This window comes from Aspergillus vadensis (assembly GCF_003184925.1).
Source record: "Aspergillus vadensis CBS 113365 unplaced genomic scaffold BO88scaffold_12, whole genome shotgun sequence".
Lineage (NCBI taxonomy): Eukaryota > Fungi > Ascomycota > Eurotiomycetes > Eurotiales > Aspergillaceae > Aspergillus > Aspergillus vadensis.
This window is the reverse complement of record NW_020292050.1, coordinates 1-23368: the sequence shown is the minus strand read 5'-3', so window position 1 is coordinate 23368 and position 23368 is coordinate 1. Positions and strand designations below refer to the sequence as shown.

At 49.9% G+C, this 23368-nt stretch overlaps 11 protein-coding genes across 11 annotated transcripts; 5 read left to right on the top strand and 6 right to left on the bottom strand.

Annotated features, from left to right (window-relative positions):
• Positions 1-516: 516 nt before the first annotated feature.
• BO88DRAFT_388847 (aldo/keto reductase) lies at positions 517-1700 on the bottom strand. Its single transcript, XM_025704887.1, has 3 exons — positions 1585-1700; positions 1223-1506; positions 517-1133 (listed from the first exon to the last, which is right to left on the bottom strand). The coding sequence occupies exons 1-3, from the start codon at positions 1645-1647 to the stop codon at positions 587-589; spliced, it is 894 nt and encodes a 297-aa protein (XP_025562520.1). The 5' UTR covers positions 1648-1700; the 3' UTR covers positions 517-586.
• Positions 1701-2133: 433 nt separating this feature from the next.
• On the top strand, positions 2134-4641 carry BO88DRAFT_49076 (YdiU domain protein). Its single transcript, XM_025712806.1, has 7 exons — positions 2134-2202; positions 2257-2726; positions 2791-2800; positions 2853-2883; positions 2944-3094; positions 3147-4252; positions 4321-4641. The coding sequence occupies exons 2-7, from the start codon at positions 2264-2266 to the stop codon at positions 4519-4521; spliced, it is 1962 nt and encodes a 653-aa protein (XP_025562519.1). The 5' UTR covers positions 2134-2202; positions 2257-2263; the 3' UTR covers positions 4522-4641.
• A 318-nt stretch (positions 4642-4959) lies between these two features.
• BO88DRAFT_340795 (uncharacterized protein) lies at positions 4960-5112 on the bottom strand (the record flags this gene model as incomplete). The annotated part of the gene is made up of 1 exon (XM_025703073.1): positions 4960-5112. One exon carries the CDS (start codon positions 5110-5112, stop codon positions 4960-4962), a length of 153 nt encoding a protein of 50 aa, XP_025562518.1.
• Positions 5113-7505: 2393 nt separating this feature from the next.
• BO88DRAFT_488116 (WD domain protein) lies at positions 7506-9364 on the bottom strand (the record flags this gene model as incomplete). Its single annotated transcript, XM_025712598.1, has 2 exons — positions 9085-9364; positions 7506-9027 (listed from the first exon to the last, which is right to left on the bottom strand). The coding sequence occupies exons 1-2, from the start codon at positions 9237-9239 to the stop codon at positions 7506-7508; spliced, it is 1677 nt and encodes a 558-aa protein (XP_025562517.1). The 5' UTR covers positions 9240-9364.
• Positions 9365-9535: 171 nt separating this feature from the next.
• On the top strand, positions 9536-11944 carry BO88DRAFT_48482 (SAE2-domain-containing protein). The gene is made up of 2 exons (XM_025712306.1): positions 9536-11768; positions 11904-11944. Exon 1 carries the CDS (start codon positions 9603-9605, stop codon positions 11724-11726), a length of 2124 nt encoding a protein of 707 aa, XP_025562516.1. The 5' UTR covers positions 9536-9602; the 3' UTR covers positions 11727-11768; positions 11904-11944.
• Positions 11945-11996: 52 nt separating this feature from the next.
• On the top strand, positions 11997-13743 carry BO88DRAFT_405067 (peroxisomal membrane protein PEX16). Its single transcript, XM_025706786.1, has 4 exons — positions 11997-12294; positions 12362-12397; positions 12476-13313; positions 13380-13743. Exons 1-4 carry the CDS (start codon positions 12141-12143, stop codon positions 13501-13503), a joined length of 1152 nt encoding a protein of 383 aa, XP_025562515.1. The 5' UTR covers positions 11997-12140; the 3' UTR covers positions 13504-13743.
• Positions 13546-14985, bottom strand: BO88DRAFT_405066 (ribonuclease H2 catalytic subunit RNH201). Its single transcript, XM_025706785.1, has one exon. It carries the CDS (start codon positions 14899-14901, stop codon positions 13837-13839), a length of 1065 nt encoding a protein of 354 aa, XP_025562514.1. The 5' UTR covers positions 14902-14985; the 3' UTR covers positions 13546-13836.
• A 117-nt stretch (positions 14986-15102) lies between these two features.
• BO88DRAFT_488112 (Cupin domain protein) lies at positions 15103-17514 on the top strand (the record flags this gene model as incomplete). Its single annotated transcript, XM_025712597.1, has 5 exons — positions 15103-15364; positions 15490-15650; positions 15711-16916; positions 16968-17216; positions 17300-17514. Exons 1-5 carry the CDS (start codon positions 15300-15302, stop codon positions 17512-17514), a joined length of 1896 nt encoding a protein of 631 aa, XP_025562513.1. The 5' UTR covers positions 15103-15299.
• Positions 17515-17766: 252 nt separating this feature from the next.
• On the bottom strand, positions 17767-19525 carry BO88DRAFT_405064 (tubulin-folding cofactor B). Its single transcript, XM_025706784.1, has 3 exons — positions 18783-19525; positions 18336-18555; positions 17767-18207 (listed from the first exon to the last, which is right to left on the bottom strand). Exons 1-3 carry the CDS (start codon positions 19050-19052, stop codon positions 17876-17878), a joined length of 822 nt encoding a protein of 273 aa, XP_025562512.1. The 5' UTR covers positions 19053-19525; the 3' UTR covers positions 17767-17875.
• Positions 19526-19992: 467 nt separating this feature from the next.
• BO88DRAFT_462864 (tRNA (carboxymethyluridine(34)-5-O)-methyltransferase) lies at positions 19993-21514 on the top strand (the record flags this gene model as incomplete). Its single annotated transcript, XM_025711231.1, has 3 exons — positions 19993-20118; positions 20205-20329; positions 20526-21514. The coding sequence occupies 3 exons, from the start codon at positions 19993-19995 to the stop codon at positions 21016-21018; spliced, it is 744 nt and encodes a 247-aa protein (XP_025562511.1). The 3' UTR covers positions 21019-21514.
• On the bottom strand, positions 21039-22281 carry BO88DRAFT_425682 (MYB DNA-binding domain protein; the record flags this gene model as incomplete). The annotated part of the gene is made up of 6 exons (XM_025708847.1): positions 21039-21148; positions 21202-21235; positions 21267-21482; positions 21519-21587; positions 21637-21733; positions 21803-22281. The coding sequence occupies 6 exons, from the start codon at positions 22279-22281 to the stop codon at positions 21039-21041; spliced, it is 1005 nt and encodes a 334-aa protein (XP_025562510.1).
• Positions 22282-23368: the final 1087 nt, after the last annotated feature.

The following is a 23368-nucleotide window of genomic DNA, read 5'->3' as shown; positions in this document are numbered from 1 at the left end:
AATGTATGCCGGAGCTAGAATGAGACGCTCGAGGCCATAAGGATAGAGAACGGGAGCCTCTGGCTCACTAGCGTTGATGTGGGCGTAACGGCAAGGAATAGACGACAAGGAAGGAGAGCGCCGAGGAGCTTCCTCTGGAGATGGGATCGCCTTTCCGTCCGACAATGAGGGTGGGTTGGGGGGGCTGCTTAGTCGCGACTGGGGATGCTGGCGGTCGAAGCGGAAACGCTTGGCAGTAATTGATTTGCTTATGATTAGTCTAGAGCGGGTCTCCTCCGCTTATCTACTACTAACTCCGTACCGTACTTCAAAGATTGGAGCTCTGACTTCTCAACCAGTCTTCTCTGACTACGTCCCACATGCAATGCTCCATGACCCTCGTTCTTGTTGTCCCTCTCTATATGCAGTGACAAAAGGAAGACTCAGGTCTGTATGTCTTGGCTATCACAGGTAAACCCGCATAAACGGCTATGTCCTCAGATACCATTGGCTTGACGGTTAATTAAAAATACCAGGCTTGAATCTGGATCTATCCAACCACAACACGCTTGAATTTGACACTGTATACAAATATGACCAATCATTTTCACGAACGATCTTCTGACGCGAACTTTGCCTGCCAAAATGCCCTGAAATGCTTTTGCTGCCCTGCAGCGGAGATATCATCAACCTCTCTAGGAGTCAACTGAAAGGTTAAGGCGCGCAAATAGCTGCTCAAGCGGGATTCTTTGCTACTAGTCGTGATTGTTATACAGCCACGGTCTATGGACCATCTCAGGAGGATCTCCCCTTCACTGACTGCATATTTTTTAGCCAGATGTGGCAGCAGGTCATCCACTGGCCCTCCCTTTGATCGGATGATAGGAGTCAAAGGCCCATAGCTGGCTGTTTGGATGCCTTTCTTCTCATGAAACTCGAGCAGATTGCCATGCTGTAGATAGGGATGGAATTCGATCTGGTTGATGGATGGCGGAACTGTGGCTGTCTCCAAAATAGCCTCCAGATGGCTCTGCAGGAAATTGGACACGCCAATTGACCGTGCTTTTCCAGCGGCCTTCACCTGCTCCATAGCAGCCCAAGCTTTTTGAAGGTCGCTATGTGAGCTGGCGAAAAAAGGCGAGTGAATTAGGTACCTATATGTAACACCCGTTAGTCCTCGCATCTGGCAGTAAACCAAAGTTCTTCGAGCCGGTAGAAAGATATTCTCGGGCCGATCACCTACAGATCAACGTAATCCAGCTGAAGCTTCTCTAGACTTGCGTCGATTGCCCTCGGAATATCTGCGATGTTTTCGCTCACCTTAGTGGTTACGAATAGCTTATCTCGTTCCACACCACTCTCCTTGATGGCAAGACCAAGCTCAGGCTCAGTTCTGTAAGACTCGGCGCCATCGAGGTGGAGATACCCCAGTCGGATAGCATCTTTGATGGATTCAACGAGCTCTCGGTTGATACTAGTGTCTCCTTCCTTCTTATACCAAGCTGTGCCGCAGCCATATCCAAGCTGCTTCCGTTATCAAATGTAAATGAATTGGTTGCCAGAAGAAACAAAATTGCAAATGAGTCTGCTGCTCCCACAACTTACCTGGGGAACACACGTGCCGTCGTTCAACCTGACGGATGGCATAGATTTCAGGGTGTTGGCCATCTTTGTTGCTTTTCAGTATGACTGGTGTGGTAATATCCTTGTTCGTAGACACGATCAACTCCAATTTCTTTCTTTTCGTTCGCAAGGCAGAGGAGACCTTTCGAAGTCTTATACTCGGGTGCAGAATGGTTGATGTATTAATACTACAAACCGGATCGGATCAGCTCCGGCTCCACAAGTCATCCAGCTTCATCCCGCGCTGCGGCTGCGCATGTTCTGAACCTCCGAGCCTTCCGCCTTGCCCCACCATAGTCCGACGAAGAGGTTCTGTTTTACAAGGGTTGACATTGCGTTACCAGCGAGTAGTCCATGAAAGGGCAGTCAAAATGCGGGATCGGTAGGGCGAAGCTGGTTGAGGAGAATGATGTCATAACCCAGGTCTCGCCTCGCCGGCTTACTTAAAATGACCCGTGTCAATTGACTAGTTATTACAAAGAGTAGTCGGTTGACTAATTAACTGTCCAAGTTGATAAATTAAACTTAACAGCTACACTGGCAGTGATAGTTGAATTCTTCTTATAGAACCCGGTAAAAGCCGTCTTCCTATTTGCCTAAGTAGCTTGTCGAGGGTCCGTATATACTTGACACATCCCTCGCTCACTGTTTTAGGTCTTCCATGGGCTTATTATCTGTCGCTCATCCTGGCCTTCTCCGCGCTCGTTTTATGTTGGCCCGCAGTACCCTCTATCCATCGCGGATCAGTCGAAATCGCTTATCTCAAATGGCGTCGCAGCTCTCCGATACAAACGGAGGGCTTTCGTTGGCCGAACTCCCTAAATCCAATGTCTTCACTTCCAAGCTTCCTCCCGACCCAGCTTTTGAGACCCCTGAGGTGTCACATCGAGCTCCCCGTGAGACACTCGGCCCACGGTTAGTAAGAGGTGCATTATATACCTTCGTCAGACCTGAGCCGGCGGAGGAGAGCGAACTTCTGGGGGTCAGTCCAAAGGCCATGAATGATCTTGGTTTAAAGCCCGGTGAAGAGCTTTCCCCGAAGTTCAAAGCTTTAGTTGCGGGAAATGATTTTTACTGGGATGAAAACGAGGGTGGCATATATCCTTGGGCACAATGTTATGGAGGTGAGAGACGTTGGCTACCTTTCAATTCCTTAGACCGAGATTAGTATTCACTAATACCTTCAAGGATGGCAATTGTATGTTTCCTGACAGTACATATCTTTGTTCTTCGAAATTGACAAATCGCAGCGGCTCGTGGGCTGGACAACTTGGCGACGGAGTAAGTGCTTGTTTCTAGATACACTTTTTCATTGATGGAGCTTAATGATTGATTTTTCAGCGTGCAATCAGCCTTTTCGAAACTACAAACCCGAAAACCCGTACCCGCTATGAGTTGCAACTTAAAGGTGCAGGGCGGACTCCTTATTCCCGCTTCGCCGATGGAAAGGCTGTGCTTCGCTCTAGCATCAGGGAATACATAGTATCAGAAGGTATTGCTTCCGCATGTCCTCATCGTGCAGCTTCGACTAACTGCGAGCAAAGCCCTTTCTGCACTTGGTGTTCCAACCACTCGAGCTTTGTCTATAACCCTATTGCCTCAGTCAAAGGTGTTGCGCGAACGTTTGGAGCCCGGAGCTATAGTTGCTCGATTTGCTGAATCGTGGCTGAGGATCGGAACGTTTGATCTCCTACGGGCACGAGGAGACCGTGAGCTGATTAGACACTTGGCGACGTATGTCGCAGAGGATGTGTTCCAGGGCTGGGAGACTTTGCCCGCTATGCTACCGTTGGACCAGAATCAGTCATCTGATGCTGTAGACAAACCCCCCCGACATGTATCTTGGGACCAAGTTGAAGGGCCGCCAGGCTCGGAAGAGAATCGGTTTGCAAGGTTGTACCGTGAAATTGCGCGACGAAATGCTAAAACCGTCGCTGCTTGGCAAGCATATGGTTTTATGAACGGGGTGTTAAACACTGACAATACTTCAATCTTTGGCCTTTCATTAGATTATGGCCCATTCGCGTTCATGGACAACTTCGATCCTCAGTACACGCCTAACCATGATGACCATCTTCTGAGATATTGTTACAAGAACCAACCTACCATCATCTGGTGGAACCTGGTTAGGCTCGGCGAGTCACTCGGAGAACTCATTGGTGCAGGTGAAGACGTTGACAAAGAAGAGTTTGTGAAGGATGGTGTGACAGAGGAAGCCGCGCCCGCCATCATTAAACGTGCGGAGGAGATCATTGACCGAACAGGCAAGGAGTTCAGGATGGTGTTCCTGAACGAATACAAACGCATCATGAGCAACAGGCTAGGCTTGCGCAGCCAAAAGGAAACTGACTTCCAAGTATTGTTTTCGGAGCTGCTCGATACATTGGAGGCTTTGGAGTTAGACTTCAATCACTTTTTCCGAAGACTGTCAAACATATCGCTGTCGGATATAGAGACCAAAGAGATGAGAGAGAGGATAGCATCTATCTTCTTTCATAACGAAGGGTTTGGTGGCATCGGATACACCGAGGATTCCGCGAGGCAACGAGTCGGAAATTGGCTTGACAAGTGGAGACAACGCATCATAGAAGACTGGGGTGTTGATCAAGACTTGGAAAGACAAAGGATTATGAAGAGTACAAACCCAAAGGTAAGCTTACCATTACCAGTTTCGCTGCTGGCCCGCCACAACACTAATGGATGGATCTGTCTCTTTAGTTTCTGCCTCGCGGCTGGATCCTCGATGAAGTTATTGAGCGTGTTGAACGCCGTGGAGATCGAGAAATTCTCGGAAGGGTGATGCATATGGCACTTAATCCCTTCAATGAAGAATGGGGGCAGAATCATGATGAAGAGGAGCGCTTTTGTGGGGATGTTCCTCGCTTCAAGAGAGCCATGATGTGCAGCTGCAGTTCTTGAACGTGTTCCCATAAACCGCGACCGATACATTAGAGTCCGCGGCGTTTGATGTGTTTAGATTAATGGGATTTTTGATGAAGTAGCTGATGCTACGGAGAACTGAAAATGATCACCAAAAAATATTGTTTCCACCCTCTTTTTGACAGATAAAGACTACTCCCCTAACGATTCCCTGGAGGTACATGCCGAGCAGGCAAAGCCTGACTAAGATGGAACCGTGGAATTGAAATTGCTTTCATATGCTAGTTTTGTGGACAAGTTTTCTTCCGCATTACACATCATTTCACATGTTTGCCCACTCGCAAACCCAGGCCACCACTTATCAGTCTTACAAACTGATTCTCCCGCTTTTATTGTTTGGAACACCGGACTTCATCCGTTTGATTCCACGATAACTGGATATCATTTTTGGATATCATTGTCAGCCGGCGGAGGAAGTCAATCAGAGATAGGCTCGCAAGCCAAGTCGTGCATTAGACCAGAGAAATCGGGGTAAAGAGATTGTAGATGATCACGGCGAGCGCGATAAAGGTCATCCCGATATCCTGGTCTCGCGTATGATAGCGCGACAGAAGACAAACGATGCAGCATGCAGATCAACTATTTAGTTAGGGCAAGCAGCCTGGACGTGACCAGGTTGCTTGCAGTTGTAGCACACCCGCTCACCCTTGGCCTCGGTAGGGCAGTCGCGGGAGACGTGGCCGACCTCACCGCCTAGGAATACAGTGTTAGCGTGTCTAACTGAAGATGAGAGATTGTGAAGGGTGCGGTAGCCTACAGTTGTAGCACTTCTGTCCGTTGGTGCAGTCGCGAGCCATGTGTCCGAAGCCACCGCAAGAGTAGCAAGTCTGCTGACGGCCGCCAAAGCCACCACCGTAGCCGCCGCTCTGAGGGCAGTTCCTAGCAATGTGACCGACACGGCCGCACTTGTAGCACTCCTGGCCACCACCAGCAGCAGCACCGAAACCCTCGGCGGGGCTAGCCTGGCACTCACGGGAGATGTGGCCCACACCACCGCAGCGGTAGCAGGACTTCTCCTTGGGTGCTACAGTGCATTCACGGCCTGCAAGATAGGCTTGTTAGCATCTTGGCAAAAGAAAGGAAGATATATATATATATGATCAAAAGACGGAGAACTGGAGAATTAGCTGATTGACTTACTGACGTGTCCCTGTCCTGTGATGGTACAAAGGTGCGGTTAGATAGAGTGGCTAAGAATCAACGGGAAAAGGCGCAATGAACATGGGCCAGTGAACGAAAAGAGATGAGGGAGATTGGTCATTGATGTAGAGACAAGGTCGGGAGACATACCACCACAGTTGTAGCTACCGAATTTAGTCAATAATGTTTACAGTAAGAGGAAAATGGACAGTGCAAATTAAGCATACCAGGTAGGAGTGCCCTTCTTGGGACAGTCACGGGCCTGTAGAGATTAGAGATTAGAACGTTGCCAAACCATGATTATAGAGACAATCCCAGAATATGCTGGCCGAGTATGCTATGAGGAGACGATGGTGACAGGGAAATGTTTACCTGGTGGGAAGCATCACCGCCTAAAATGAATGAAGATCTTTTGTTAGCTTTTCCGTGCCAATCCAGAAATTCGCTTCACCAGGAATGGTAGCCACCGCGCTAAGACGGCAGGACCATTCGCTATGAGGAAAATGGGACAGATAGATAGGTGGTCATGAAAGGTCAAGGGATCCCAGCTGTAAACTGAGGACACCAAGTAGAATTCGGTGGATGATGGGCAATCATGATCAAGGAAACCGTTTTTTCCTCCCCCTCGGCTGGAGCTGCGGGAATGTGAGGCACACAAGGTGCATGACAGAATCGAAGGGCTCAGGTTTGACAATCGACGGAGCAGAGCGCGGGGGGAAAAGGACTCACAGTTGAAGCAGCCACGACCTCCAGCTTGAAAACTCATTGTGGATATAGGATGTAGGTGAAACTGGTAAAAAACTTTTGGGGTGAAGAGGTAAGAGAGAGGATGGTGATGGCTAGGTGAGGGTTTGAGAGGGGGTGGAAACTGGGCGATCAGAAATTTAGGTAGGGATTTCTTGCTAGCGCCGATAAATAATAACCAGAAGGAAAAATAAATCAGACATGCGGACAGTCGGTGCGGGGGAGCGCTTCCCGTGGTTCCTGCAGGGCTTTAACGCCGGGAGGCCGCAACACACAACACCTGCCCGCTTCCAGACCTGGGTGTGATCCTGGCTTTTCGCGCCATACCCACACCCATGCTGTGCCCTTAAGCCAAGTCCTACTTAGCTTTTCCAGGTAGCGTTTAGCGATCCGCAGTTATGCCATACATGTGGTGGCGATCGCAGCAGTCGCGATGAGAAAGGAGCGAAGGTCTTTGGCGGGGCTCTAACCAGACCTTCGTGAGATTGGTACATCCTCTTGCTTCTCCTCTGCGACAACGAGGATGAAAGCAGACTCATCCTATCCAAGATCATTCTCTTATCAGTCGCTGAAATTTATTCCGCACCAGGTGCTTCATATTTTGATGCCTTTCAATTAGCGAGTGTATGCGCAGCCGTATATCACAGGGTAGAAGTGTGGACATTGTGATGAGACTGCCCCCTAGTAGGCCGCTCGTGTCGAACAGTAGATAACATCAAACATGACCGCGGGAGAAAGAAAGGTACGAGGAGAGGGAAACAACCCGCTACTTCAGGGCAGGATGGTAGCGCTTTAAACTACGCCGTGACTCTTATGGCTCCCTCCCAAGGTCCTCTCCGGGACCGGACACCTTGGTTGCTTGCACCTTGAGGTTTCCCATGTCGATCGAGAATGGCCTACGCTTACTCTTTGGTTTTTCTCATCCTACTGATTGCTTTTGCCATGAATACCTCTTCTCGATTGGACGTTCGGAAATTTGTTAGCGACATAGTCAGACTTTTGGACAGCAGGTGGTTCATAAAGGCCTTCCTGACCAGGCTTGAACTCTGATCTATGGTATAGATTACAGAATTTTCATTTCACGTGAAGTCATATAGTTCGAGCATCTGCGTCCCAACTTCTTTTTCGCGGAGTAGAAGGACTCGCTCATCGTCGAAGCCAACACAATTATGCATCCCCGTTAACCCGTAGGTATGGTCGACCGAGCTTGATCGGATTGCGTTGAGCTGACCCTGAGAAGACTCCGACACTAAGTCAAGGCTATCATGTCGCTGATCTGCCCTATTTCCTGGGCTTACTCGGATGCTATTCCCGTCCCTTAACGCCCTGTGCCCTCCGAGTGAAGAGACCAAAGATTCAAGTTCCCATATTCTGATGTCTTCTCCTCTAGAGCTCACTGAAACCGCCTTACCACGATCACTAACCTGCACGGCTGAGACAGACGATGTATGGCCCCAGAGACGCTGGCAGCTTGTCACGGAAAGGCTCATCGAAGTGGAGACCACAAGGTACACAGTCAGGGTATTGTCCGCGTGCGAAGTCAAAAGGTAAGGATGAGAATAGGACACCGAGGTTGGTGGTTCATAGTGTGATATTGAAGGACCGGGTGGCCTTGTATTTAGCTCAATCCCGGAGCCTACCACATATGTGGTGCGATAGTCCCTTTTTGACCGGCCGCGAGAAGTTGGGGACACGATCCCGTATTGGCAGTCGACTGTGGTAGCAAGCCGAGAACTCAGCTGCTGACCGTCCAAGCCGAACTGCAATTCTTGAATACCTAGTGACCAGCCGCAGCCTATATGGTAAAAGCTGTACACTATAGACGCTACTATTTTGGGACCCGCAGCGCGGACAGATAGCGATATTGGATCCAATATACTGTCCGCCTTGAGAGTAGTCAGTAGTCGTGGAGTTAATGACCAACCGTCTTCGTCTGTGATTGTTTCATACAGAGATAGAACCTTGTGTTGAGAAACTAAAAGCAGGAAAGGGGAGTACGAGGCCATTGCCGTGATGGCTTCACCGGTGCATTCAACGTAGGCAAAGCGCGTTTCAATCCAGAAAGTTGTTGTGTCTAGAGTATAGACGCCGAGACGGCCATCCTCAAAACCAATTGTAACATCTATTAAGCTCTGCTGTGGACCGCTCGTTGCAGCCGCCATTGCTGTGGGAGCGGGTAACGATCGCGACGGCGATTTGGCCAAAGGAGACCTTGCTAAGCATTGTTCAGGCTTCTCGGCGGCCCAAGCTCTTAGGCCATGATCTGAATCCGCTGTAAACACGATACCAGCACAAAATGTTACTAGCAGCTGTCGACGAAGCGGTTGTGGAAACTCGATCTCTGTGACCCGACAGACTCCCCTCGACCAGTTGTGTCGGAGTCGATACTGTCGTTTCCAATTCGTGGCCACTCCTTCCTTTGCCAAGTGACTGTGGTCAAGCCAGGTAGACACCCTAGGTGAATACTCGATTTCAGAACGGGATAAGAGTGCACGCCTAGCATTTGGTAACCGACGCGCTCGAGGCCGTACCCATCGGGAATAATACTGTCTTTTCCAGAGCTCTGAATCTCCAGCTAAGACATGGAACCGACGCGAGAGTCTATGTGGGGAGAAGTGATGAGCTGTGAGGCCGACACCCTAAATGAGGAGGACATACTGTTGGCAGACAAGCAGAGAGGGGAGGGGGAGAAAAGACAATATGTGAAGTAGGAGCTCGTCACTTAGTCTGGATATGTGATCGAGATGGCCATTGGGGGTCATGCGGAGACGCTTTGTCGGGGGAAGATCTTCAGCATTGCGCCTCTTTGGCATTTTGTGATTGAGAATGCAATGCTGGGGTAAAGGCAGTCACGAAATTGGAACAACCGACTGCACAAGCCAGTGCTTGCTGGATGAACGCACTCTTGAGAGGGAGGCACCACTTCTTGCTATTCCGCCTATCCGCCTAATAATGTCAGGGCGGAGGCTTATCTGAGGGTGGTTGATACGGTATGTATGGCGGACCGATGTCTCGAACGATACGATACGTGCCGAGGTATTAGAGCGGTCCTCTGTACTTTCATACAATCAGGAAACTAATGGTATCTTTGCGCGTCAAAGTCGCGTGTCACAGCCGCCCTATGCTACTACGTACATCCGGGAGACCTCTCCTGCATGTAGCATAGGCTTTAATCAATGGAGGCTCTTGAACAGTTCCAAGTCTCTGTTACCCAAGCCTTTGGCGATTGTTTCAAAGATGTCTACGAGACCCTTCAACGAGAACTTGCTCTCCGAGACGCGAAGGTGCAGGCGGCCGAGGAGAGGGTTAGAATTGCAGATGAAGCACGGAAAAGAGCGGATGCAGAATTAAGAGCCTTGAAGGATGAGGTTACTCTTCTACAGGATGAGCTGCGTCTCGGGGATGTTGGGTCCATTGAAGACCAAGTTACGGCTCAGAAGTCCCTCGAACTGGAAGCAACGTACGCGCCGCATCGTGCTATAGATCGTATATGTGCCAAACGCATGGACTCGGAGAGCTTCGACTCTACTGAGATAATGGCGGTGAGGGACTTGTATGCCGCGCTTTACACAGAAGCTCAGACGCTTATGAAAGCGTCTGGCGAACTTCGAAGACAAGTCAAACGTCACAAAAAGAAATTAATGCATTGGAGAAAGAACCTCGACCGCGACAATTTCACATTGGTGCTCGATGGAGAAGCAGTTGGTTTTCAGCGGACTAAGAAAAACAGCTGTGAAGAACATTCACGCTTATTCACTAACTTATCAACATCTATGCCAATAAACTCTTCGAAATCAGCCATGCATCCAATTTGGCGAGGAGCTTCCGCCCCTATTTTGCATCCATTAGGACTAGATGCTCATGATAAATCTTCAAATGCCGACGTGCCAAGGGAGCCAGCTGCAGCTCAGAGTGCAACTGCTCCGGCCGCAACTGTCAAACGGAAACGTTCAGCATCACAACCGCCTCATCAGATATGCCCAACACTTCACGATAATGCCCCTGATCATGGTAACAGTGATTCAAGCCAGCCTATTCCTATCAAAGATGAGGGCTTGTCATCTAGCCCTTTGGCGGGGCCATCATCTAGTTGCGGGGCTATTGGGACCCAGGACCTAGACGAGGTCGCTGTCTTGGTTGAAACACCAACTAAGAGAAAGAAGTATAAGGAAATTGACTCCGAGCGAGCGGCTTCACCAGCGATTGAAGCCAGGCGCAAAGGCCTGCCCCCAGCAACATCTCATTCGTTTTCGAGACGACCCACGGTACTGCAATCGGTCAATGGCAACACAAGCACCAATAGATATGACCAACGATTAGACACAGCAGCCGCGAAGGGATCAAAACCGAGACCCAAATACCCCATCTCGGCGATGACTGAGGATGGTGAAGAGAATGACGTGAACGTCGCTACACCAAACCGATTTAACACGTCGGCTTTTGAAGCTAGGTCGCCACGTCCAGACCCAGGAAAGGAAGTACAAAGACTGGAAGGACTTCTCGAAGGACCGGTACCTGTTAAACAACAGCTCCAACCAAGGAATATGAATGGAGAATTCACAAGGGGCCGCACAGTGCAAAGCTCTCCTTCTGTTGGACGAACTTTGTCACAAACATCTAATAATAGCAGGGGAGGACAGCCAAATGCTGAATCAGAAATCATGCAGGGGTATTCGAAACTTGATACTCAACATGGATTCGCTCAGGCCACCTCGTCTTCGGGAAGCGAAGCACAACGGATAAAGGAGAACGCCACGCGTATATCGTATAGAACCTTGCCGCTGCATTGTCTCGAACTCACCCATTTCAGTATTAATCCAAACTATAACCAAGGGGTAGATTATGCGTTTAGCAGTGTCATTCGCACCACGGACGAGCGCAAGTGTGCAAAGGGTTGTATGCGCCCCGGCTGCTGCGGAGGCAAGTTCCATGCCATGGCACGCCTGGGCGGTCTTCCGACGAACGCGACCTCTGATAAGGACAGAGAACAGGAAGAGCGGAAGATTCTGGAGGACTATTTAGGAGAGGAAACACATATACTCGATAAACTAAGCACGGAGGATCGAAAGAGTCTTCTGCAAGAGGCGAACGCCAGGCTCATTGCCAATCGATTTGGGAAGCATAGGCATCACCACCAGCGATCGGGATCGCCACCGGGATACTGGCGCACAGATATGCCTGATACACAGGAATTGCAACGTGATCACGAGGAGGCAAGGGAGATTGAAAGGGAGAAGGTGCGAGACCGATATCGAGAGGCAATGCGTCCCGGTGGCCTTTGGAAGTTTGCAGATGAGTGAAAACATTGCACTAGGCTTCAAGGGCTGCGCTTGGGTTTGCGGGTGAGCTTCCACAAAAGTTACCTAGGCAGTAGATACATGCCAAAGTTCCTCTATCGGGGCTTCCAATATAACCCAAGCATTATCGCTTGTTTGTCCAAGTCGCTTTCTGATATATTTACTGTATTATTGTAATAGTACCGCATTTCTTGGCAAGCTCCCGACACGTGCCTTAGCCGCTACCCTGGTGCCTACCTCGGCCTACCTCTCCCTACCCACCCGGAACTAGCTCACGCCGTAGATAAAGTCGTTCTTCCAGCCCAGCTGACACGCCTGGGTACGCTTGGGGGAACCTCCAGTCATAATTTTTCATAACACTTCTTGACATCAAAGACATCAAGCTCACCCTATATTATCCATGGTTTTGCCCTGAATATGGAATCCTCATGGCGCGCCCAAAACCCGATACCTGCCGCACTGTTGCAACCTTCCAAATGGCTCCCACTGTACGAGGAGTTCGTGACGAAGAATGCTAGCTCTGTGGGCCAAGTGGAGTCCGCGCTGAGGTCTCTCACATACATCATTCCAGGTTAGTGCATGAAGCTTGAGGTACAAGAATTTGGTCGAGGAAATGGAAAGCTGAAGACCATGTGTAGGACGATACCGAGATTCGGAGATAAGCTCAGAGTGCGGTACGTGATTCAAGCGTTCCTAATGGTTCCCTCTTAGACGAAGAAGTCGTTCATTTTATACTGACTTTTGCGAAAAAGTGCATTCAGGGGTACAGCTTCTGTCACTCTACCATGACTCTTTGGTTTCCCGAGTCATTTCTAGGTTACCTTCGAAAATCCCGCGGCCTACACCATCACCTCATGCGCGCTACACGAAGTATTGGACCTCCCACTCTTCACTATATCAGAGGATCGCCATCGCACTACAGATGATTCAGTATACGGAACTGCTGTGGGAGATGGCGGCTCGGCGTCGTGGCGAGAAGGTGCGCTGGCGTGTCATCGTCCTAATCGAAGCCGCTAAGGCCATCTGTCGCCTGTTGCTCCTTCGTCTCACCAACTCTAGACCATTAGTCAGTCCTCCACTTCCTGAACGGGAAGTAGATCCCAGATCGCTGGAAGACGAGGACAATAGCGACTGGAATGGCATGCAGACACCTGCTAGCGAAAGGTCGTCGGATTTGTGTTGGACTATGCCTCGCACAGGCCTGTCGCTTCCTTCTTTGCCTAATGTGGACGACCTTTCGAACTACTTGATATCTAAAGTTCTTACGGCCGACGATATCAAGCCACCGAAAACGCTGTTGCACCGAGTCACTGGCCAGGGCCAATTCGCTGAGATTCTATACATCCTCCGACCAGTAGTTTATGCGCTCATGCTGCAACGATACTGCAAAGACAGGCGGAGTTGGAAACCCTGGCTTATCGGGTTCGGCATGGAGTATGGCTGTCGACAACTAGCCAAAGCTGATCTTCGCGAAAGAGTTGCAGGCGGCCTTCGGGGATTGACCGGGCTGGAACGGGAGGAATTGAGGAAGAGAGGTTGGGCGATGGGTTGGTGGTTTATGCGTGGGGCCTTTTATGAAAACATTACCAAGTACGGCACTCTAACCTTTCCACACTACCGACAAGGAGATAAAGTATTGTACTGACTTTCACACAGATCCTGGTTGAAAGGCATGACCGGCAAGATGAGGGGCAAACCTCTGCTTGATTTGGTAGGCAGTGTCATTGAGGATTACGAGTATCTTTGGGACAACTACTACTTCGCGACCACAACACTGTGAAGTTCGCTGTGTTCTGCCAGCGTCAGATGTTTCTGCCATTTTTGCCAGCATTTTGCTTTACCTCGGGAGCCTCCCGTGGCTCACACAGCCATCTTCTCGCACTTGACTTAGATACCCGATGGCTTACCATCCCCAAGCTATCCCCTTTAATATAAAACCGCTATATTCTGTCTTTGCTTCAACTTGCCCATATAAGTGCAAAATGACACAACAATCTCATATGCTTCCTTGGGACTTAAGGGCAATCACATTGCAAAAGAAAGTGGGTATCATTTGGTCATTATTATCGTCACCTCTGCATCTGCGTATGATATAGAACAAAGTCATGTTTGGCTAAGAGAGGACCTCGGTGGACCTTGACCCGTACCATTCCAGCAGCTCGTGCTGAGCTTTAGTAGTGTTACTGGTTGAAGATAATAGGAAGTCCCTGAGCTGCGTATTATCTTCTTCTTCTCCAGGCCAGTCGACCTTTGGCCTTCCCTTCAATTCGAGCAACTCTTTTGCGGTGCCCCAACTGAATCGGCATTCGTTGCCCCATCCGAAGATCGGATCCATGTTTTTCTTTAACCAATTGGCACACTTTGAATCAGAGGGATAGCCGCTTCCCCAACTCTGTGGCACCACGGCCTCCGATGAATCTTCCACATGCACGTTTTCATATATAGCCTGATGACAGAGATCCAATGCGACGTCTCTGGTGACTTTGGCAGCAACACTTGCAGCACTCACGCACGGATATAACGAGTCGGCCTTCTTCGCCACGGTGATTCTGAGTGATGGGAATATCTTTTCGAGTTTCTGTTGGTAGGTTGCGGGGTTTCCAATCGTATCGATGTAGACCTCTCGAACATCCATGTTGCGATCCTCAATGATCCCACGGATGAGTTCAATTGTAGCATCCATTGCCTGCGCATTCAGGTTGTAAGCTCCCGTTCCAGGCCGCATCATACCGGACGAGATGTCACGCGCTGATAGTAGCTTCACGGCCCATCCGCAGGATTCGTATAAGGGATTACCCGGGGTGCATAGTAGCTTCATGAGATTAGCGCGCACGCCGGGCGTAAGAACTTTGCTGTCGTTGAAGCTGTAATCACGAGTCAAGAGGGAATGGTGCAGATCTTGGGGCAAGTAGAAGGCGCTGTAGACCATGGGGCCTAAAACTGGACCGCGTCCGGCCTCGTCTACGCCCAAGACAAGGTGATTTGGTGAAGAGCTCGTTGTAGCAGCTTCAGTGCCTTTGGAGGTTGCAATGACAGGAGGACAGGGTGAATAGTAAGAATAGGACTCCCCAGCGAAGAGCCGAGAGTGATCTATACTTGGAGGGATGAAGAGGCCTGTTGCAGTAACGGGAGACTCCCCCTTTGGAGGGCCAGTGGAGTTGTCTGCTGAATCGCCCATAATTGCGTTGGTTCCAGGCGGAACTTTGCGATCACGACAAGCGAGCGAAAGGGCAAAAAGGTGTAGTCGGGGGGTGCAAGTGAGATGAATGTTGAAAGTGAAAGATGGACGCGTCCCAAACGGTTCCGGACTAGCGGCGCTTCCGCGCGTGTTTGTTCGCCGCCCTCACGGATTCCAACTCCCCTCCGCAGCATTCATTCGCCATCCCCAAGACCTGGGATTTTCTTTCCCCTCTCCGCTAAATTGCAACTACTGTGATCTCCTACAGTCGCCTACTTACGTTTTACACGGCAGGTTTCCCGCGCATCCTGCCCGGTCCGTACGCGTCTCACCACCACTGAACCCCTCTCGTTGCCTCTCTCAAAGCTGCCGCATACAGCTCCCGAATCTCCGGAACAATGGCTCCCCGGGGCCCTGCGAAGGCTCGCGAGTTCGATTATGCCAATGTTGGCAAAGCTGGAAGGTCGGTATCATCGATGCCATTTCTCATTGATCGCCCCTGTTCAGTATTTGTTCTATCCCCTGCTCCCGTTCAAGTCGCTTCCACCTATTAGAATTTCGGGAGGCTGATGCAGGTGACTGCCACAGGCGCACGGGGTTAATGTTGAAGGAAGGGAAACGTGATGAATATGGAATGGAAGAAGTTGACGGGATATTCTCTTCGCCCGAGACGTCGCCCGTAAAAGAGAATGGCTTCAGTGACCGAGCTGAGGATTCTACCGGCTCGGATGGCATGTCTATCGACGAAGGTGCGTTTCACAGCTCGTCATCATTGTAGCTGAATACTAACGATGGTAATTATTTGGCAGGGAATGGTCCGCACCCCACCGATTTCCTAAAGAGCAGACGGAGCTCTTACTTCCCGCCTCCTGTTGCGCGCTCTCCGATGAAGACCGGGCTGACTGGCTCACCTCGGAGGACTCCCGGCTTGCGATCCTCCCAAAGTCCGCAACGCGAACAGCCGTCTTCCAGTCCCTCAGACGGTAAAGGCCTGGGGAGTGCCAGGGGGGAATCACGACGAGATGTATCTCCACTTACTAGTCGTTCCATAAATGCGCCACCGGTTCTAAACCAAGTCAATGGTGCACGGAACAACAAACTTAACGATGAACCAACAGAGGAGCCTATGGACTCCGGCTTTTCCGATAGCGATACCGAGAATCAGCTAAACAGAGACGAGAACGGGCATTCATTTGCACAGACACACGACGACTTTATGGACAGCTTCAATGCAGGCGATGATGCCTTGACGGACGACCATGCAGATGAACAAGATGACACTGGCGCCGACCTGGACTCGCCGGTAACCGTGTCTGAATCCCGCAGCAAGAGAGGGCAAGCCAAACCCGTTCCAAGGGTTGTGAGAGGTGTGAAAGGTGCAAGGGCCGGGGCATCCACGGCTACGCAGGAGCATGAGATTGAGGAAGAACAGCCGGCACAAAAGCGCAAACGTCCTGGGAGGCCGCCGCGAACGCAACGCAAGACTAGCGATGAAGTGGAGAAAGAACGGCCGTCGAAAAAGCCCAGGGTATCGGACAAAGCTGATAAAAACCCAAGTCCTTCAGGCAATGCAGAGCTGGACAAGGTAGTGGAGAACTATGTCAACCGCACAGGGCCTTTGAAGGGCCGGAGTCTCTATATCCTGAAGCGCGAAGTACCTTCCGAAGGCGCTGCCACCCATACACGATCCGGGCGTGTTTCTGTCAGACCTCTTGCATACTGGCGAAATGAACGATGCGTCTATGGCGATGGTGAAGCTGTGGAGGGCCAGCGGTATCCGCTATCGACCATCAAGGAGATCATTCGCACGGAAGAACTCGAGCCAGAGAAACCGAAATCGAACAAGCGCCGCCCTAATAAGAAATCCAAATCAAGGAAGGGTAAAAATGATGATTCCTCGGATGAAGAAGACGGGTATGTTGATCCCTGGGAGAAGGAAAGTGGGATCTTGCATGGCTATATCAGGAGGTGGGACGAGGAAGCCCAGGCAGTTGGTGAAGAAGAGGAGATCGTTGGTATGTACTCTCCTTTAACTAAGGTTGCCGTGCTAACGTAGTCGCTCGTAGACCTTGCGTACGCCCCTGCTGGGATGGAGACAAGGAGTGTCAAGGACTCCTCGTGGCGGTTTGCCAAGCTTCTCAGTTCGCCTTTCTTGGGCTCTGGAATTGTTGAACTGCCGCCTGGAGGGGTAAAGAAGCCCAAGAATTCTAAGAAGATGCACATGGTTTTCTACATCTGCCAGGGTCGGGTGCAAGTAGACATCTCCGGTGTACGATTTAGTGCGGGCAAAGGGTGCGTCTTCCAGGTACCAAGAGGTGAGTGAGTTCCGTATACAACTTTCCTTGACAATATGGGAGACTTGGCCCCGTACCGATGGAAATCCTAATCGAGTTTGCAGGCAACTATTACAGTTTTGCCAATACGCAGAATAAAGATGCCCGACTGTTCTTTACTCAAGGCTGCGTCCCGGTGGAGAACGACGACTCTGCCCCCGGGTCGGCGACCAAACCCGGTGCCATGGACGGGGACTCAAGCACACCGACTGGCCGTCCGACCGGCGTAAAAGGTCGACCGAAGGGCAAACAGAAAGCAGGCGGACGTAAGGCAACGTGATCATGTTTGAAACGTTGTGTCCGGGTTCGCTCTATACGTCTCCTATCATTTTGAAACACTCACCATCTATATCCTGCCCAGCACCGGGCTTTGACCTCTGGATTAGCGCTAGTTACGTGAAATTGTTGGGATGGAAGTCTGCTCACGTCACCAAGGCTTCGTCCCCCATTCTTTTCTTCTCCTGTGTTCTTTTCTTCTCTTCTCCCTTTTCTTTTGCAGACAGTGGGTTATCAATGAACAAGGGGACATGAGCTGTAGATTTATCGGAGTAACTTGAGGGAGATTAGGAGTACATTGTAGCAGGCTTTGCTTTATTTTGTGTTGATTCGTGTGTTCATACTTGACGCTTTGGAAGAAAGTATCAAATTTCCTCCATTATTTCATCATCCAAGTCATCCAAATCCAACGGCGGGAAGTCTCCTACCTCGACTTTCTCAGGCTTCACGAAAACACCAGTCTTATTCGGGCAGGTGAAGAACCTTTGGCCGCCTACGCTGCCATCGTTCTTCCCCAACGGCTCATCAAGCTCAATTCCCACCCAGAGAGGGAGAGCCTCGGGATCTAACTGCACCTTCTTGGGGTCCACGCCCGGGAAAGGGATCGTAGGCACTGGGCCAACAAATCGAATCGTTCCTCGTCGGATATGAGGCGGGGACGAGGGCAAGACGATAGCACGTTTATCAACAGCAATACCTACATAAGTAAAATCATCAGAATTTTTTTCTGCGTCAAGCCCCAGGACTGGTCCTTTCCTGAGTGGAAAGTTCGCGAAGCCAACTCCCCGACCAGGGTAACAAGATCGGGGACATCTTGTAACTCACCTCTCTGTTGAATCTCAGCAGCATCTTTCTCTGACTGCTGACGGATCGACTCTTCCGGAGTTAGAGCATTTGGATCGAACCGGCCAAGTTTTTGGTTCTTCTTCCATGCTAGAACAGAGTTCGAGAGTGATTCGTAGGTGGATGTAGGAAGGACGTATTTCTCGACGGATGATAGGTCGGTGAAATTTGGCCGGGCTGCTTGAGGACGAGTGTCGTGGACCTAGGTTGAGACATGAGTATATGCTCATAATATAAACTGGAAATCCCCTGGTTGAGACGTGTTCCAAAGATGAATGAAAGGAAAACCAAGGTCTTCAATGAAGCAATACATGGATTCGTTGAGCGGGTAATAATCGAAATTGATCATTGACCAGGATCTATTTATCCCAGAGGCTGGGGAGTTTCGAGAATTCCGGTAATTGTGATGGACAGAAGAATAAGACCTACCTCAATCTCACAGCCCTTCATCAACCCCCAGTCCCCAATGATGGAGTCGTCGCCTTCAACCCATTGGTCAGGACGACCCGGGGACTTGAGAAGCAGCCGCTGGCTACCGGGAGGTACGCCTGTCATAGTCTCCAGCTTGCCCTTAAGCTGCGAGACACTCCAAGTGGGAGTGATACGACGCTCTGTTAGCAAGCGTGGCTCGGTACTGGAACTTGCCATGGGCGTGGTGATGGCGACAGAAATGTCCGCCGGAGTAGGTTGAAAAGCCATGGTTTTGGAGCAAGCCTGAAGCTATTCAAAGTGCTTGAACAGAAATAATGTGGCAGCTGGCTGCTTCTGGAGCTCAACGACCTACAGCGTTGTGTCTGTCCGTGTTTGCAGTCCAGCAGGGAGGGGCTTAGTTCTTTCTATGTTCACGAATTAGATAGAGTAGTGCCAAGAGAAATGTTCAGAAGACGAAAGAGGTTGACATGAACAGACTTGATTTCTCAGTGAAATTGCAATTAATATTCAGGCTCCGGCTATTCATCCTTCATATAAATCAAGCTGCCCCGCGAGGGGTTTCCACTATAGGAGAATGTACAGAATTGGGAGGGACCACAGGTGCGTTCTTGAATAGCTTACAAGGTCTGAAAGGGGAAATTATGATACTGACCAGATCAGGATGCCTTCCCAGATGGAGGAAAGCTAGAACTAAGCTCGGAGCAGTGGCTGGTGATGTCAACACCGGAATTGACAAGCAGGGGAATTGCTGCTACTAGTCTCAATGTTCCTGATAAATCGTGGGGATTGTTTGCTTGCTTTGATGCCAAACCGCCAATGAGCACGTGGTGTACGGTAACTAACTTGATGATTAATATTACATACAGTGAGCTCCCAGCTAGTAGTATTACAGATACCATACAGCATACACAGTGCGAGATGACGTCTTTGTGTGTAGAAGGAGAATTTCGGCCCCTCCTCCCAAACATCCAAATTTGTTTCGTTTCTTTGCACGTTTTCAGCTGCAATCATTCAATCTACCTCTACATCGCACTGCAGCTCAAAGATCTTTTGAGTTGCTTTCACGGCTACAGCGGGGTGCAATAATCCTTAGAGAACGATCTCCAAACTCTCGTAGAAACAACAGTTTAATTTCTATCGTGGGAGGGGTATCTGCAGGATCAGTGTTCAGTGTGGGAAACCAAGAGGGAAAAACACCAACAAAAAGATGGCTGCCCCGAATGTTCCAGCCCTAGCAAACATCCCCTCGGCTGATCAGGAATCGTATGAAGAGAAGAATGTCCATGAAGTGTACCAACAAATAGCCAGTCATTTTTCCTCCACTCGTTACAAGGTACTACCGCTTCTTTTTCCTGCCGAATCCAACCCTCCTCGATATTTCAATTGCGACCTCGGGATTTTTTGTTAACCCTTCGACAGCCTTGGCCCATTGTGGAACAGTTTCTCAGAGGTTTAGAGCCCGGTTCCGTTGGTTTGGATGTGGGATGTGGCAATGGCAAGTATCTGGCTGTGAACCGCGAGGTCTTTATCGTTGCTTCGGATAGGTATGTTTACTTTCCCATGCAGAATATCTCGTCTCGTCTTGGAATATTGGGTTTCAATTTCAGTTTTGTTTCTTTCTATCTACCGTATTTCGTATATGGGTATTCTCATGTCATTCCTGTTCCAAAAGAAAAAAAAGCCTGTTGTACGCAGGCATTTACCTCCCAATGTAGTCAAAAGCTGATCATTCCATGTCAGATCCGCAAATTTGGCCCAAATTGCGCAAAAGCATCAGCCACACTCAACCATCATAGCCGATATTCTCCATCTCCCACATCCAGATTCCTTTTTCGACTTCGCCATCTCGATTGCTGTCATCCACCACCTGTCCACTCCTGAACGAAGGGTCCAAGCTATTCGCGAGATCCTGCGCACGCTGAAACCTGCCACGGAAGATTCTTCGGGTGGGAGAGCGCTGATCTATGCTTGGGCCCTGGAACAGAAAAGCAGTCGTAGAGGTTGGGACAAAGGTGATCCGCAAGATATAATGGTTCCTTGGGTCATGAAGGGAGCCCCTTCTGCGGACGCTCCTTCCAACGAGCCCAAGGTGTTCCATCGGTATTACCACCTTTACAAGGAGTCGGAACTCGAGCAGGATATCAACAAGGCGGGAGGTCATGTCCTGGAATCAGGATATGAGAAAGACAACTGGTGGGCGATCGCAACACGGACAAACCCAGGATCACCATGAGATACATAAATGCAGTGGGATCATCGAGATCCAGCCTCGAAGCCCGTCTCCCACATCTGCATAGCACTCACGACAGGAATGACGATACGAGCATTGGACTCGTCAAATTGAGGCCTCCTCTCGAAGGTGCCTTTTCATGTGTAGCAAGATCAAAGCCAGATGAGGATAATGAAAAACGCGCACACACGCACTCGGAAGAGCTCTTATATGAAAAGCCCTCCCATGAGTGAAGAAGATATACCTCCAACCAGCGCTATGCAATTCGTAATAACGCAAAACACACAGGCATAGACATCGTTTTCTCCATACCCTCTACGGGAGGGTTCGAGGGGGCAGACCGAGGTTGGGTCCCAAATGACCACTGTGACCACCCAGGTCCAAAGGTCGCCCCAATCTATAGGGTTCGCGAGGAGCCGGAAAAGTTGGGTGCGGTGCAAATGCAGGAACTCCAGCGGTAAGTTCTTCTACCGAAGGAAGTTGTGGCGGCGGAGGGATTGGACGAGATGTCGATCCTTTTCTAGGTCGAGATAGAGACGTGCTGGCTCTGCGAGCTCGGGGCGCTGGTGGATCTATGGCGGTACTTGATAATGAGAAGGGGACTACTCCCGCTCGACGCGCCATTTCCTGTTCCCCCAGTTGCCAGTGCATGGCTTCTGCAGCCCTCCACGGAATGGCCATCTCCTCTGCTACCTTTGACCACATCTCTGCTTTGAATCTGCAATGACAATCAACAACCGTTTATATTAATCTCGAGGCACCGCCTCACTGTCGCATTAAAACATACCTTTCGTATAACCTCGCAAGTTTGTTCTTCTTGTCCTCATCCCACTCACTTCTGCGTTCCAAATAATTTTGATAGTGTAGACGGCAACTGATGGCACTTCGGCCAGGAAGCCGCTTGCTGATATCCTCCCATTTCATGCCACTCCCTCGTAGCTCAATGATCAAGGCATCCTCCTCCGGGGACCACTTGGATTGCTTTTTAGCCGGCGACTCTGCTGTGTGGGCAGGTTGAAGGCGCTTGGCAGGCACCGTAGCCGGGATCTTGGACGTAAGCTGGGGCACTGGAGGGACCGAGGACAACGACGCTGGGGCAGCTACTGGCAACGTCGGTGCCACCGAGGGTGGCGGGATTGCGCTGGGTGGGTAGCTAGGCGCTGTAGTCACCGAGGCGGCTTCCTCTTCATCCTGAGGCTTCAGCAGCAGTGAGATATCCACTTTGGCGGGAGGAGGCAAGATAGCGTGATTTTGTAACGCAATCATATGCGCGGTTCGCAGCGGAAAATTCCTTTTCTCAAGTAAAGATATGTGTAGCAGAGAGCACCATATGCCAAGATGTATAGAAAAATGAATAGCTCAGAAGCCCAACCCGACTAGATGCAGAGGTGAAACGAACTGGGGGAGGGAAGAAGTTGTAGGATAACGAGAAGATGAAAGAGATCAAGAATATCAACCGAAAAGAGGAGAGATATAACCTGAGTTACCAAAAACGTCCCAACCAGTGAGATGAATTAGTACCCTTGTTGGATCTTCTTCTGTTTCCCGGGAAAAAAAACTCCACTAGTTAGTGGCGAGTGTATTGGTGGCACTGCGGCAGTGTCGATAGGGTAAAATAAGAGAGACCGCCAATTAAACTCCGAGACTGTTAGAGTGGGTGTCCGAGGAGGAAATGGATGGGAAGCAAAGCGATAATGCAGACAAGAGTATTCGTCTGGCGACTGTCTCATATAATGACGGGCCCTTCAGGTCGGAGAGAAAGTTGATATGTCCGATAGGTGTCGAGGCGATGGCGTCAAGCTAGAGTCGAGCGAGATATAGTAGGGATCAAAATATAGTAATGTCTGAAGAGTAAAGAATACTTCTGGGGCTGAAGAATGTACTAGAGGTAGCAGTGGGCACCAGTTAAGTATAAGCAAGAGTCAAACAGAGTGGGATAGTCAACGAGGGTAAATGGAGGAAGAAGAAGAGGTAAAGAAGTAGAAGACGGGAAGGAAAAGAGAGTCAGGGAAAGGGAGAAAGGGCCAGACAAGACAGATGAAACGTCTGGAGATGCATAAGAAGAGAGATCATCGGGGACCGTTGACAGCTGGTTGGCGCAGCAAATAAGAAGCTCAGCAGTAATAATGCTGCTATGGGGAGGGAAAAGGAAGCTAACGAAGAGGCGAGGCCAGGGCCAGTGGGTTCGAGAAACCGTTTAATAAATAAACATTATTACTAGAGATCATTAGTTAGCGGTCGTTATTATTTTTGATTATTTTTATTTTATTTAATTTTATTCTGTTTTCTTTTTTCTTTCTTTTTTTTTTTTTTTTTTTCCATCCCGAGCATCGGGCACTCGCGTGGAAACCTT